Source organism: Periplaneta americana, chromosome 17 (genome assembly GCF_040183065.1).
Source record: "Periplaneta americana isolate PAMFEO1 chromosome 17, P.americana_PAMFEO1_priV1, whole genome shotgun sequence".
Lineage (NCBI taxonomy): Eukaryota > Metazoa > Arthropoda > Insecta > Blattodea > Blattidae > Periplaneta > Periplaneta americana.
In genome coordinates, this window is record NC_091133.1 from 7,187,577 (window position 1) to 7,204,270 (window position 16,694).

Consider the following 16,694-nt stretch of genomic DNA (forward strand, 5'->3'; position numbering starts at 1 on the left):
TCAGATAATGATTAAAAAGAAGTGTTTATTGAAAGGGGTGGAAAGGTGTGTACAATTGGCTTGTGCCAGCGTGGAATAATCCCTCCTAACCTCACAATGAACCACAAATGGTCATACAGCGGGAACAGATGACCCACTGTTTCAGAAATCAGAACTATAACATTGTACCAACTCAAAACTGGACTGTCTAACTTTTTTTATAATGATGTATACCATTATTTCTCACTGTTAATCGATTATAGTTCTTCAGTAAAATATAAGCAATCATACAGAGGTAAATTTGAAAATAGTGGTTTTTATGAAATTCATCATAGTTTTAAAAAATGTACTTTTTTTTAGTTAGTGGAATATTAATTTTATGAATACATAACCTTATTTAACTTGACAAACAGCACAATAAATTTAAAATGCCTTAAATGCTAGTTTTCCTAACTTTATAATTTTCAACTTTAAAAAGATTAATCAACTCAAAATTTCATATCATAGATATAGAAGGTGGGAGAGTCTCAGTGTATGAAATATAAATCCTGAGTATCCAAAGAAAAGTTCAGTTTCTTCCTTTTGATTACTTACAGGGTATGACTATTTCTCTAAACACTTGAACAAAATTTGAATTTTTTCTTCGTCACGTTGTCCATTGTGCAGTCTTTTGAAATAAATAAATCAGAATCATATGTCCAGCCCTTTCCTCTAAACCACACTGTGTGTGAGAAATGTAGGACAACAAGTCAGTCAATGGCTTTATTGCCAAGAACTCAGCATTACTTAAGGACAACAACAGGAATACTTAAAAAAACGCACAATTTCATGACACTGTTTAAAAAGGTACCGGTATAAAAACAGTTTAAAACAAAAAAATTGTTTTTTCATTTTATTATTGAGTAAATCTATTTTTTTCCAACTCTGCGTATACAAAATGTGAAGATAGTATTATAATGCCTTGTTGTTTAGTATTTGACAGTACATTCAGTAGTTAGTTGTGTGTTATTCTGCTTCTCATCGTACTGCCACCTTACTCACTGGGCTACGTCTGAACCTGATTCCTTTTTTGGTTTCAGGAGAAAGTTGAACTGAGGAAGAAATATGATGGAGAGCACCAATTGCGGCTCCAGAAGCAAAAGGTAAGTGATGAGCCGTTACCATGGTTACAGTTACAGTAATTGGACTGTTGAGGTTACATTGAAGGTTGGAGAAGTAAGCACGAAAAACTGTAAAATAGGCAGACATGCAGATGCTAAGGTATGTTCAAATAGGCACTTAATTGAATGATAAATATGTACTCCAGTATTCATCACAACATAGTGACAGTAACAGTACTGCTCGTATCTGAAAATGAAAAGGTTGATAGCTAAGTGACAGGATGCTGACGACAGTGAGAAGGTTTGATTGAATTACGTGAGGGGCTAGATAAAGTGTGATTTATATGGCGCTGCTTATATTTGCTTTGTACAAGCTTCCTTCTTCGCCGGCCAATTTGCTGGCATAATTCTCTAATGACGCAGGTTATTTATTTCACTAGCGTCTTATTTTGAATTCTCATTGACTAGAATGGACTCAAAGACAAGTTGAACGTGTCAGTCAAAGCGATAAGCTTGTTGATTTAATTAGCAGCTTCCAAAGAAATGGGCTGTCTGGACTTCAGGGAATGAATCTCTGAACAACAGGTGAATACATCTGCCTTCAGTGCAGAAGAGAAATAATTGACTACTCCTGCTAAAGAAAAAATGTGAAAGAACTGTTATTAAGATATTCCACTGTTATAAACAATTAAGAAGTAAAAGAGGAGATAGGACTGTGTAAATGGTTACGAGTTAGTGAATTTGCAGCCAGATATTCATTCTGGAAAAGCATGAAGGTAACAATATCAACAAAAGAAGCTAGCGAATAGCTTAAAATCAGCAACATAGAAATCACGTTTGAGGGACGGGACGCAGAAGACTGTGACAAGATTACAGAGGATTAGATGAGGGGATACAACAATAGGACAGACAGGAAGATCAAACACGTTACAGAGAATACATTACAGCCATAACCAAATCAGCCTGGGTTGTCATGTAAAGAGCTGAAGAATGGATTATAAAGTATAACAAACAGTGCCTTATTAATAGACATCGGATGTTTTGGAAAATGCCTATTTTATTTGAATGTTCATATTTAAGCACGAATCATGAGAAATGAAGCATTCTGATAAAGTTTTATCTTGTCTTTTTTTTTGCCTCTATGGTCGTTTACGCCTTTTTTACTTTAATATGTAGACCTACGTTTTTGGCCTTTCCTTGCTTCTTTTATATGTACCTTTTTTGCATTTCTCTTCATTTGACTACTCACTCAATAATACTGCACTTATTTCTGCATTCGAAACTAAGAAAACTGCAGTTCTCATAGTAGCCATAGATATGGGACACTCTGTTGCAATGCAGTGTTGTTTCTCTTACTCGGTAATCAACCTTGCCCTTACCCAGCACTGCTACCTGACTCCAGCACTTACCTACCTCATTAATTTCTGGCAGAGTTGCCTCATGAGTGATGCCTTATTGGTGTCACTTTTGAGGTTCAAATCTGTCTTTGTACAGTTGACTAAACAACAACAAATATCAGTTATTAGTCGAATACATAAAGCGTTGTATTTCCACGCTGATAACCAGGTTTCGAATCCCGGTGAGTCCAACTATAATTTGTGGTGTAAAAATACGGTGCTTGCTGGTAGGTCTTCGCGGTTCTACCGACATCTCATTATTGTTACATTAATCATCGTCACACTGATTTTGTCCAATAAACGTGACAGAAATTTGTGCGTTATTCTTGAAATTTGCTTGTTGTTTATTGTAATTCAAATCATGGACGTGAAGTTGTGGATGAATAAGTGCAAGTGAAACAAGTCTGTACAACAGAGAAACTACTTTTCCAGTGTACTTTGTTAAGTTAGCTACTGATGATCTAATGGATGTTCACTTCATGAATTATAGGTGATTCAATAAAATTTCAAACCCTTTTATTGCCCTATTTTTGTTGCTTACAGAGCTATTTTAGTCGCCTAAAATACAATTTTTTTGTGCCTTAACGTCCGATGTCTACTTATTAATATACATTTATGTTGTACTTAGGAACACAAATACAACGTTGAACATAACTATACAAAGATGTTTCAATAGTTGTAAAGTGAAAAATAATAAATTCGACAATATGTGCCTGTTTTTGAGAAATTCGCTTCTCAAATCTGGACCCAATATTCGATACAAACCTATTGATATCGTTTATTGAAGAAGAGTTAAGACCAATCTGTAGACCCAACTATGTACACAGGGTTGGCTTGTGTTAAACAATACATTTTGAACAAAGTGTTCAAAATTGTTTAAAACAGGGCTGGGCATCAAGAGCGAATTCTACTCTTTAACGGTGAGCTATGTGACTTCTCTTCAACCTCTTTCTTCTCTGCCGAACACCGCGCAGCATTGATGCTGTGACGGAAGAATATTAAACATTCCCGGTTAGAGTTTGGATTCGCTCCCTGCGTCCAGCCCTAGATTAAAACAATATAATTTGATTAAAACGTTTTGAACACAATGTTTAAAACTATATTATGATATTATTTTTAAGTCAACAGAAATCTCTGTTATGTTTATCTTCTATTCTCTATTAATTATAAACAGTGTTTAAATGTATATAATCAAACCATGTCACTTTTTTTTCTCCATAGAAGTTTTTAATTTTATTCTACTTGTTTACAATGTAAAATCATGTTTGCCTTCTATTCAGGCCTTTATAAAATTTACAGTTGTGAATTTACAGTGGTGCTCCTGACTTTATGGAGTAAAACTTTAAATATTTTCCGAACAAACATTATTGTTAATAAGGAATTTTTGTAGAATATACAGTGCAAACAATCTTAATGCTTATATCTGCATACAGTCCGCTTACCATCTGAAGCAGGTTTCGTTAAATTTATAAGAAATCCAATGAAATGTATTTTTATGGCGTTTAAATTGTAAAATATTCTAGTCTTTTTTATTTTTCTATAAGCTCAGCTTAAAACTGCAGTATGAAAAACTAATCTATAAACTAAATTGTGTTGAAAGTACACCGCATGGTACCAATTTTTTCCCTTGTACCACTGAATCATTAAACCACGAAACACCACTTCGACTTCATGAAATGATCTGACTGTTGCGTGCATGGAGAAGACATGCAAGTTTGGCAGCCTTCTTTGTGGTACAAGTAATCATTCAGTCATGATCACTTGCTCACTAATTGATACTCAACAGTGCATCATTAGAAAGTAGCAATCCAGATATTCAGTTTGATTGGAAATGAATCGCACTTTTTAGAAAGGAACTAAGTCAAAATATGCTACTTTTCTGGAGAGCAAAAGAAACTTATTTTATGAAAAATACCAGTTTACCAGCGCCGTATATAAATATCAACTTGATGTTAAAGATACAGGGAGAGGTTTGACTAAGTGTTTTTCTCCGCCAATTAGTGAGCATTGAAACTATTAATCATTTCATCAGTTAAAATAAAAATAGCAAATTTTGACTTAGTTTCTTTCTAAAAAGTGGGATTCAAATATGTTTTTGTGTTTCTGCTGTGTAGTCTAAGTAATAAATGGTAAATCCAAAGTAATAGGTGTTTTAAGTATACTGTCTAAATATTTATAGAAGCGAAATTCAAATAATGATAAAAAGTAGTAGTAGTAGAGTTTAAGAAGGGCGCGTCAGCTACTATGGCTATTTGAGCCCTTATCTAAAAATCTTAATATAACAAATATATAATAAGTAATATAATAATCAGAGTGCTAAAAAACGTTGTCACGATAAAACGAGGCACACAAATGCAGTAGACATAAGGTGATTTCTACAGAATCATAAAAGTGAGTAATTCTAATACTCTAAGTGCTTTTCAAGAAGAACAAATAAAACAATAATAATAAGACCACCGGAGATAAATTGTAAATCATATATTAAAAACAATAAATTATATAAAATGTTCGGATGTATAAAGTCCGAAAATATCAACAATGTAAAATCAAATATTAAACAAAAATTGTAACCTCCGGATATAAAGGGTCCGGAGGATAAGTAAAACGGATCAATAAAAAACTAAATCACCTTATCCAAACCTGTATTCGATAAAAATCTCAGAACTGCATTTGTACAATTAAAATAATTTCCAAGAGCGTCACGTAGTGTCGGCCGAATTCCATATTGCCGGCGGACTTGGTCATATTTTCTACAACGCAATAAAAATGTTCCACCGTAAGTGGAACATGGCACATATCACACTCCGGCTGAGGCTCGCCTCGTAGGAGATAGCCATGTGTCAGATGACAGTGGCTAATCATCAACCGGGTGAGTAAAACCTCCTCGTGTCGTGACGCTCTTGTGGACGAATCCTAAACTCGAACACTATTCTTTATGTTTCGTAATTTGTTTCCCTCTTGTGCAGACCATTCTCCTTCCCATTTCCACCATATTTTATATTTCAAGTAGTTTCGAATGCCCTGCCACCTCTCGCGCCAATATACCAGAGAGCCATTCTGTGCACCATCCCTGGCTGCAGCATCCGCGGCTTCATTTCCTCGAATCCCTACATGACCAGGAATCCACACTACTCCAATCTCATAATCAGAACTAAGGAGAGTGTGGAACAGCTCCTGAATTCTTAACACAAGCGGATCATCACAATTAAAAGACTGCACGGACTGGATGGCACTTAAATAGTTCGGAACGTATAAGGAATCTGCCCCGAGGTTGCCTAATTAAAAACAATAAAGCTCTGTAAAAAGCATAGAGTTCAGCAGTAAAAACACTTATATATTGGCTCAGTCTGTATTTAAATATCTCTCCATTTGTAACGAAGGAACAACCAACACAGTCATTTATCCGGGATCCGTCAGTAAAAACTAATGAATAATTTGGATATCGTGATAAAAGTTCACTAAAACGAAGTCTATTAACAGCATATGAGCACAACAAGATTTTACGTCGCCGATACAGAGACGGTTCCCCTGCTTCACAATACAGGCTCACTATCTAACTGGTTCGGACGGCCCATGTAGAAAGTCGTATTCCTTGGTGATGGATAGTGTCTAAAAGACTTAATTTAGATTTATTTGCTGAGCCATAAATACAACAGCCATAATCCAGCTTTGATCGTGTAAGAGCTCGATAAAGGCGTAAAAGCACTGTACGGTGTGCACCCCAGCGAACCCCTGATAAAAGGCGAAAAATGTTTAAGGATTTCTCGCAACGCCTTCTCAAATCACGTATATGCGCCTCCCACGTTAATTTATAATCAAAGATAAGGCCCAAAAATCTCGCAGTGTCTGTATATTGCAACTCCACTTCATTAGGACGCAGTTCAGGATGTGCATGTAGTCCACGTTGGTTGTAAAAGTGGACAAACTGCGTCTTCAGAGTGGAGAATTTAAAGCCATTGCGAACAGCCCACACTGATAGTACTTTGATGAACAATTGCAACTGTCGACCGATGGATGGAAGATATCGGGAGCTGTAAAATAGACTGATGTCATCAACGTACCACAGAGAAGATACTTGGCCACCCACACAGTGGGCAATTCCATTGATCGCAATGCAGAAAAAAACACTTAATACGGGCCCCTGAATAACGCCATTTTCTTGGAGATGTTCGTTAGAAAGTGTGGTGCCTACTCGAACTCGGAAATACCGCTCTGGCATGAACTTCGCAATAAATGTTGGTAGACTGCCACGAAGTCCCCAATCATGCAGAGTTTGTAGAATGCCATACCGCCATGTGGTATCGCAAACCTTTTCTAGATCAAAGAAGATCCCACTAGATGTTCCTTCTTGAGGAAAGCATCTCTAATGGAGGTCTCTAGTCGAACAAGATGGTCTGCGGCTGATCTGTGCTTACGAAACACACATTGGATATTAGATAATCTGTTTTCCGATTCGAGTACCCACATCAGGCGTTTGCTTATCATCTTTTCCATAACCTTGCATACGCAGCTGGTAAGACAAATTGGCCTATAACTGCCAGCTAAAGAAGGATCCTTTCCTGGTTTCTGAACTGGGATTACAATGGCGGAACGCCAAGCAGATGGAAATACACCCTCAGTCCAGATCTTGTTGTACATTGCCGGAAGAAAGGATTCTCCAGCTGGCGGAAGATGGCGAAGCATACGGTTATGGATGTTGTCAGGGACAGGGGAGGTGTCAAGGGATGCGTCCAGTGCCGCCTCCAGCTCCTCGGATGTGAACGGTGCATTGTAGTGTTCAGTGTTATTAGATGTAAAGTTCACAGTTAGTTTCTCCGCAGTATCCTTAATTTTTAGAAATTCCGGGTCATAATTGTTTGAGCTGCTTATCTGTGCAAATGAGTTAGCGAATATCTCTGCAATTTCTATGTGACTGGTGGTCGTTACGCCGTTGTTCGAAGACCCTGAATTACAGAACTAGGTGTCCCCATTATCCGACTGGACTTTGTCCCACACAATGTTAACTGGGACGTTCTTTTTCAATTAATTGACGTAATTTGTCCAGGACGTCGGGTTGATGCCTTTGTCTGCGACTGCTTAGTCTTGGACTGTGGCGACTCACTTGCAGATCGTCGCACTCCTGATCGTGATCTTGATCGAGGACGAGATCGAGAGCGTGATCTCGATCCGCCACCCGAACTCGGAGCGCGACGTTCCGGTGTCCTACCAGGCCTAGAATCCTTCCCTGCTGTCACGGCAGCGATCTTTCTAGGGACGTAAGGCCTGATAACAAGCCCACACGAGTCGTCTAACTCAGCAGTCTTTGTCGCAGAGTCAACTTATGTCTGGGTCGCGGTCTCAATTCGCTTCCCAGGCATACTTGCGAGAGGTGGCGTCTGCGTGGATGGATGAATTCCCTCTGTTGCATTCTGCAATACTGAGGAATAAGATTTTTCTGTCGCCTTTTTTTTTGTTGATCGAAAATACGCTTGCGCGCCTCGAAAAAAGTAATATTTTCTCGGACTCGAAGCTCTTGAATAGTTTTCTCTACCATATATTTCGGGCAATTTTTGGAATTAGAAGCGTGGTCACCACAGCAATTCACACAGTGCTCGGGGCCGACACATGGGGATTCCCTATGGTCAGCACCGCCGCACTTTGCACATATGATGTTGTTTGTGCAACGTTTTGGCTTATGTCCGAACCGTTGGCACCTAAAGCACCGCATTGAGTTTGGCACATACGCACGCAAGGATATATTCTGGCAAGAGAGACGTTTCAAAAGTCAGAAAGACTGTGCTCAGGGGTTCAGTTCTTCCGTCCCGCTTACGCAGTAAACGGTAAGCCTTGGACACGGACTGTTCCACCAGCTCTAATTGGAACTCTTCATCGGACATACCATCCGTATGCACAACCCCTCGCGTGGTGTTCCCTGTCACGGGAATAACTGCCCGTGGCTACCCACTCTACACTACACAACCGCCGGACTACTCGGCTAGCTTCGACCCACCCACCAAAGCCGGAGCAATCCGAGACTGCACGCAGTTTCAGGGGACTTGTGGTTGATTACACTGCGACACCCATACGTCAGCGGTAACACGTCGGAGCGATATATTCGCCCGGCGAGCAGAGTGGGTCACCGGGACGTTTAAATCGCCCCGGGCCCCCATTGGGGCTCTACGTGAGTGTACATAACTACTGGTCTGGGCTCCGCACCTAGACTTGCATATAGGGGCAGTATGAAGGGTCCACTCTTGCTTCGTTGCTGTGCGCCCTGTCGGGCCACACAAGTCGGAAGTCGCGCTCGAAACCGTGGGACAGGACCACGGAGATAGGAAAGATCCCGCTGGTGAGACGGGAGTTATAAACCTTAGAAACTTAACCTAATAATAGATATAAGAACTAGAAGGGGAAGAAGAATGAAGCCTTAACAGGCATTCTGAACAAATCCCGTCGTAGTAACGGACATGGCAAAAATTAACAGCGGGGATGGAGAAGTGAAAATGGCTGTGATGATGTGGTGGGCGTTCCGCATGCAATGGTGGCCCGCGTGGAGAAATAGAGCGATGAAAAAGACGAGAGAATGAAAAGGACTGCGTGGTGATAAGGCGATTAATGTTCTAAAAGAAAAGGACGAGAGCCACCATTGCATCCCCCGGTCACCAACTTGGCGGAACCCACCTCGACCGGATAATGATAAAAAGAAATGTTTATTTTATGAGGTGAAAAAGTGTGTACAATTGTCTTGTGCCCACGGGGAATAATCCCTCCTAAGGTCACAATGGACCACAAATGGTCAAACTGCATGAACAGATGCCCCACTGATTTAGAAATCAGAACTATAACATTGTACCAATTCAAAACAGGACTGTCTAACTTTTTTATAATGTTGTAAAAAATTATTTCTCACTGTTAATCGATGATAGACCTTCAGTGAAATAGATATAAGGAATCAAAAAGAGGCAAATTTGAAGTTTTTTTTTATGAAATTCACCATTAATTTTCTAAAATGTACTTTTTTAGTTAGTAGAGTATTAATTTTATGAATAAATAACTTTATTTAACTTGATAAACAGCACATTAAATTTAAAATGTCTTAAATGCTGGTATTCCTAACTTTATCATTTTCAACAGTTAAAAGATTAATCGATACAAAAGATCATATCATAGAAGATGGGAGAGTCTCAGTGTACAAAATATAATTCTTGAGTATCCAAAGAAAAGTTCAGTTGCATTCTTTTGATTACTTACAGGTTGTGATTATTTGTCTAAACATTTGAACAAAATTTATTTTTTTTTTACCGCGTTGTCCATTGTGCAGTCTTCAGGAATAAATAAATCAGAATCATATGTCCAGCTCTTTCCTATTAACCACAATGTGTGTGTATGATAAATGTAGAACAACAAGTCAGTTAATGGCTTTATTGCCAAGAACTCAGCATTAGTTAACGGCAGCAATACATTTAAAAAACGCACTATTTCATGGCATTGTTAAAAAAAGTATAAAATAATTTGAAACAAAAAAGAATAGTTTTTCTTTTTATTATTAAGTAAAATTTTTTTTTTTTTTTTGCAATCCTCCGTGTACAAAATGTGAAGATAGTATTAGAATGTCGTGTTGTTTAGTAATTGACAGTACATTCAGTAGTTGGTTGTGTCTTATTCTGTTTTCTCATCGTACTGCCATCTTACTGACTGGGCTACGTCTGAACCTGATTCCTTTGTGGTTACAGGAGAAAGTAGATCTGAGACAGAAATATGAAGGAGAGCACCAGTTACGGCTCCAGTGGGATAGGGTAAGTGATGAGCTGTTATAATGTTTACAGATAGAGTAATTGAACAGTACGAATAACTATGGAATAGGCTGGCACACAGTCGCTAAGGTGTGTTCAAATGGGCACTTAATTGAATGATAAATATGTGTACTCAAGTAAATATCGCAACATAGTGACAGTAACAGTACTGCTAATATCTGAAAAATAAAAAGGGCGATAGCTAAGTGACAGGATGCTGATGACAATGAGAAGGTTGGATTGGATAAGGTGTGGGGCTACCAAAATTTTGATTTATATGGTGCTGCTTGTATTTGCTTTGAACAAGTTCCTTATTCCGCTGTAAATTTTCTGAAACAAGTGTAAAGAAGCTGGTTATTTATTTCACTATCATCTTATTTTGAATTCCCATGGACTGAAATACATTCAATTCCAAGTTGAACGTGTCAAACCTTAATGCTCAGTCAAAGCAATAAGCCGATTGATTTTACTAGCAGTTTCCAAAGAAATGGGATGTCACGACTTCAGGGACTGAATCTATGAAATACTGGTGAATACATCTGCCTTCAGTGCAGGGACAATCGGTGATATATCCTGCTGTCTACAACCACATTTGATAAGACTCATGTGTGGCATGATGTGCTGTCCTTGTCCTGTGTAATTGGATCCTCCAATGCTAGTTTCTTATAAAGTAAAAGTTATGTCCTCCGAGCTTAAGATAAAAAGGAATAATTGATTACTACTGCTAAAGAGAGATATGTGTGAGAGAACAGTTATTAAAATACGGTATTCCTCTCTTATGAACAGTTAGGTAATAAAAGAGTAGATAGGACTGTGTAAACGTTCATAAGCTATCGATTTTCCAATCAGATATTAGTAACGTTAACGACAGAAGGAGCCAGCGAATAGCGTTAAAATGAGCAACATATAAATCACGCTTAAGAGGTGGTGGGCAGAAAACTGTGACAAGATTAGAAAGGGTTAGATGAGGGATACAACAATATTAAAGACAGGCAGATCAAACACGTTACAAAGAACATATTACAGTGATAACCAAATCAACGTGGGTTGTCATGTAAGGAAGAGAGGGATGGATTATAAAATAAAATAAACAGTGCCTTATTAACATACAATTATGTTGTAGTTAGGAACACAAACACAACGTTGAACATAACTATACAAAAATATTTCAAAAGTTCTAGAGTAAAAGATAACAAATGCCACAAAATGTGTCTGTTTTTTAGAAATTAGCTTCTCATATTTGGACTCTGTATTCGATACAAAATCAGTGATATCGTTTACTATTTCAAGGAGATTTCTCTCTTTTGTTTTGATGGCAGTGATAGACGAGAAACTTATGCATAAATACAAGGTTACAAATACATAATACCAAAAATTTACTAGCTTCTTTTGCAAGCCCGAGGAATTATTGCATTTCTTTGATCCGAAAGTGGTCAGTGCTCTGGGAAATGAAAGCACATTAAGTTTTATCATTTCATAATTCATTCATAGTTTTCTACCCAAGGGCATGTCTTTCACTGCAAGTTCAGCATTCTGCAATCTTTCCTTTTTTCTACCTTCCTCTTAGTTAGTTAGTTACTTAGTTAGTTAGTTAGTTAGTTAGTGTGGTTTAAAAAGGGCGCGTCAGCTACTACGGCTATTTGCGCCCTTATCTAAATTCTTTCACTAAACACAAACACAATACAATAACAAGAATACTTAAAAGAACTAAAAAAGCGTTGTCACGGTTAAAAGGAGGCAAACAAATGCAGTTTCAACAAGGTGAAGCATAAAAACCATAAAAGTGAGAAGTTCTCAGACCCTGTGTAGTATTCCAAAAGAAACAACAAAACAATAAAACAAATGCCACCACAGATAAATTATCTAGCGCATTTATAAAATGCCCGGATGTAAAAGGTCCGAACGTCAAATTTGTTAAAATCGAACACTAAAAAAATGTAACCTCCGGATGTAAAGAGTCCGGAGGATAGGTAAAACGGATCTTTAAAAACTACATCACCTTGTCAAGTCCTGTATTCGATAAAAATCTCACAACTGCACTTGTACAATTAAAATCATTTCCAAGAGCGTCACGTAGAGTCGGCCGAATTCCATACTGCCGACGGGCACGGTCGTATTTTCGACACTGTAATAAAAAAGGTTCCACGGTCAGTGGAACATGGCATAGATCACACTCCGGCTGAGGCTCGCCACGTAGGAGATGCCCAAGCGTCAGATGACAGTGGCTAATCCTCAACCGGGTGAGTAAAACTTCTTCAAGTCGTGACGCTCTTGTGGACGAATCGCAAACGCGAACAGTATTCTTCATTCTTCGTAATTTATTTCCCTCTTGTGCAGACCATTCGCTTTCCCATTGCCACCATAATATATGTTTCAAATAATTTTTAATATCTTGCCACCTCTGACGGCAGTACACCTCACACCCATTTATAGCACCGTCCCTTGCTGCAGCATACGCTGCCTCGTTTCCAGGAATGCCAACATGGCCTGGAGTCCACACTACTCCAATCTCATATTCAGAGGTTAGGAGAGTGTGGAAAAGATCCTGGGTTCTCAACACTAGCGAATCATCAGAATTCAGACGCTGCAGTGACTCAATAGCGCTTAGAGAGTCGGAGCAGATAAGGAATCAGTCCCGAGGTTGCCTAATTAAAAACAATAAAACTCTATAAAAAGCATATAATTCTGCGGTAAAAACACTGGTGTACTGGCTCTATTTATATTTAAATATCTGTCCATTCGCAATAAAGGAACAACCAACACAATCATTTACTCGGGATCCGTCAGTAAAAACTAAACAATAATTTGGATACTGTGATAAAAGTTCACTGAAACGAAGTCTATAAACAAAAGCGGGTGTAAAATTTTTAAAACATCGGCTCAGACTTACGTCAAACATGGGACGTCACTTGGTCTACGGTGGAGTGGTCGTATATTCCAGTGTGCCAACTGTTGGCAAGCGGATGTCGAGCTCGGGCAGCAGTTCTCGAAACCGCACACCTGCTGGACGAAGTCTCCGTGGTTTTTCACTGTATCGGCCGCAAGGAGACAGATGGTAAAAGGAGTCGTAAGAATTGTGCTCAGGCTGCGAGCGGAGCTTAACAGCATATGAGCACAACAAGATATTACGTCGCCGATACAGTGATATTTCTCCTGCTTCACAATAGAGGCTCCAAATCCGACTGGTTCGGAAGGCCCCTGTACCCTACTAGTACTAGCTTTGGCTGGAAGACTTTTAAACAGGACAAAATTTTCTTGGGTCGGATGGCGCTGAAATTGGCGTAAGGCACGTCTGCTGACTCGGTTTGCATCTTTGCAAGCATACGTCCACCAGGGGACAGAGAAGCGTTTTGGTCTGGAGGACGACCGGGGGATAGACAATTCCTCAGACTTTATAACCACATTTAAGAAATGATCCACTAAGGAGTCCACATTTTCTTGTCGGTTATAATCGAATGATATGGACTCCGAAAATCCGACTCAGTCCGCCTTTTAAATAACCCAGTTTGGAGATCGAGATTCCGCAGGACGTAAAGCGGACATACGCATTCGAATGGGATAGTGGTCACTACCATGTAGGTCGTGAATCACAGACCATTCGAAAGGCGGACAAAACTGAGCTTCAGATGGAGATATCTATCATGGAGTATGTACCGTAAGCCAAGGAGATGTGTGTTCCATCTCTTGAATTCAGGATAACAAGATTTAGACGGGTACATACCTCTGCTATTTTATTTCCTCTGTCGTTATCGGAATTTGAGCTCCAAGAGTGGTGGGATGCATTGAAATCCCCCACTACCAGATATGGAGCAGGTACCTGCGAGAGAATGTCTTCAATTTCTTGTACTGTGAAAGGGGTGTCTGGGGGCATGTATAGAGAGACTATTGAGAACTGTATGGAAGGTAAAGTTACTGTAGTGGCTATGGATTGGTGTGGACTGTTAACGTTGATAACAGAGAAAAAGATACTTTGGCGGAGGAGAGCACAACCTCCATTGGCACGAATACCGGCAAGGCGATCGTACCGGTGAACGTATTATCCCGAGATACTCAGGGAGTTTTCAGCCCGTAGGTGTGTCTCCTGAAGACATAATATAGCAGAGTTCTCGTGATAGATCAATTGTTGTAGTTCTGTGTATCTGCTGCGTATACCGTTCACATTCCACTGTACAATATCAGTCATAACGAGGAGCTAAATTATGTTGGAGGCTTCACACGGGATCTTCTCTTCTTATCCTTTCTATGAATTGGTGCCTTTGATTGCGAGTGCTTAGCCTTCGACCGTGGTGACTCACTCCCAGTTCATCGCAAACCTGATCGTGACCTTGATCGAGGGCGGGACCGAGACCGTGATCTCGACCCGTCACCCGCACACGGAGTGTGACGTCGCGACAATCTACCAGGCCTTTAATCTTTTTCTGTTGCCACGGCAGTGATATTTTTTGGAACGTAAAGCCTGATATCAAGGCCACACGAGTCGTCTGACTCAGCAGTCTGAGTGGCAACTTTCACATACGTCTGGTTACCAAACTCAATTGGCTTCCCAGGTATATTTGAAAGACGTGGCGTTTCTGTAAAAGCGTCAATCCCCTCTGTTGCTGTTTTCAATACCGCTGCATAGGATTTTTCCGTCGCCTTTTTCTGTTGATCTAAAATACGCTTACACGCCTCGAAAAACATAATATTTTCCCGGAGTCGGTTCTCTTGAATATCCTTTTTTATACCACATAGTTCGGGAAATTTTTAGAATTGGAGGCGTGGTCCCCAGAACAATTTACACAGTGCTCGGCGCCGGCACATGGGGAATCCCCATGATCAGCACCACCGCACTTTGCACATACGTTATCGTTAGTGCAACGTTTTTGCGTATGTCCGAACCGTTGGCACCTAAAGCACCGCATTGGGTTCGGCACATACGCACGAACTGGGACACGCTCAAACCCGACAAGGATGTATTCTGGTAGGACAGGCTTTTCGAAGGTAAAAAGACAGTGCTCAGGGGAACAGTCTGTCCGTCCCGCTTACGTAATAAACGGTAAGCCTTGGACACAGACTGCTCCGCCAGTTCTAGTTGGATCTCTTCATCAGACATGCCGTCCAGAGAATCCGTATGCACTACTCCCCGCGTGATATTCAGCGAGGAGTGCCGTTCGACTTTAATAGGCTAAGACCCTAGCAACTTCGCTTTCAAGAGCGTCTCACTCTGTTTTGGAGATACTGTCACAACGAGGAGACTACCGTTGCGTAGGCGAGTTGCACTTTTGACATTCGCAACGAGTCTGTCGAGTGCGCGTCTCACGTAAAATGGACTAATATGCTTCATTGTCTTTTCTGTTCCGTCCAAGGTGATACTGATAAACTTCGGAGGCGGCACTTTGACAGTTTGTTTCTCAGGGTCCAATTTCATAGCAGTTTTCGTCATAATATGGACACCAGTCGTATCAATTCCTGTACATTGTTTTTTATTAGCTTTTTCTGAGGGAGGAGAAGAGAAGCGCGAGGACATTTTCAACTGGCCCCCCCCTAACGGAACCGTCGGCGTCAGCCTACCACCGGGGGGGGGGGCGAAAGAAAAAGACACCGAAATATTCTTCGCAGTCTGTGCCGGCCGTGGGGACCCCCCCACAGCCCGATCCCAAGCACCCCACTTCACACAAGTTACCCTTCAAACTGGTCATTACATACCTAACGGCAAGTTCTGCACCAGAGGCGTGTCGCAGTTTTATGCCCCTACCACGGGAATAACCGCCCGTGGCTCCCCACTCTACACTGAACACAACCGCCAGACTACTTCGGCTAACTCCGACCTATCCTCCCAAAGCCGGAGCAATCCGAGATCGCACGTAGCTTCAGGAGACTTGTGGTTGATTACACTGCGACACCCATAAGTCAGCGGTAACACGTAGGAGCGATATATCCGTCCCTGCGAGCAGAGTCGGTCACCGGGACGTTTAAATCGTCCCGGACCCCCATGGGGGCTCTACGTGAGTGTACTTGACGTCTGGTCCGGGTTCGGCACCTAAACTTGCATATAGGGGCAGTATGAAGGGCCCACTATTGCTTCGTTGCTGGGCGCCCTGTCGGGCCGCACAAGTTGGACGTCGCGCTCGAAACCGTGGGACAGAACTACGAAGATAGGAAAGATCCCCGCTGGTGAGACGGGAGTTGTAAGCCTAAGATACTTAACCTAATAATGTATATACAATCTAGAAGAGAAAGAAGAATGTAACCTAGCAAGGCATCCTTAACAGATCAATCCCGTCATTATGGCGGACGTGGCAAAACAAACAGCGGGGATGGAGAGGTGAAAATGGCTGTGATGATGTGGTGGGCGTTCTGCATGCAATGGTGGCCGGCGAGGAGAAATACAGCGATGAAAAAGATGAGAGAATGAAAAGGGCTGGCATGTGATATTCCTCTTAGTCTCCTCATACGATCCGTAGCTA

At 40.6% G+C, this 16,694-nt stretch overlaps 1 protein-coding gene across 1 annotated transcript in view; it reads left to right on the top strand.

Moving 5' to 3' along the window:
• LOC138692581 (ankyrin repeat domain-containing protein 23-like) overlaps positions 1-16,694 on the top strand; it is a 68,962-nt gene that overhangs the window by 29,038 nt on the left and 23,230 nt on the right. Inside the window, exons 5-6 of the mRNA XM_069815578.1 lie at positions 1,059-1,121; positions 10,189-10,251. Coding sequence (XP_069671679.1) covers positions 1,059-1,121; positions 10,189-10,251 — 126 coding nt within the window. The remainder of the gene's footprint in view (positions 1-1,058; positions 1,122-10,188; positions 10,252-16,694) is intronic.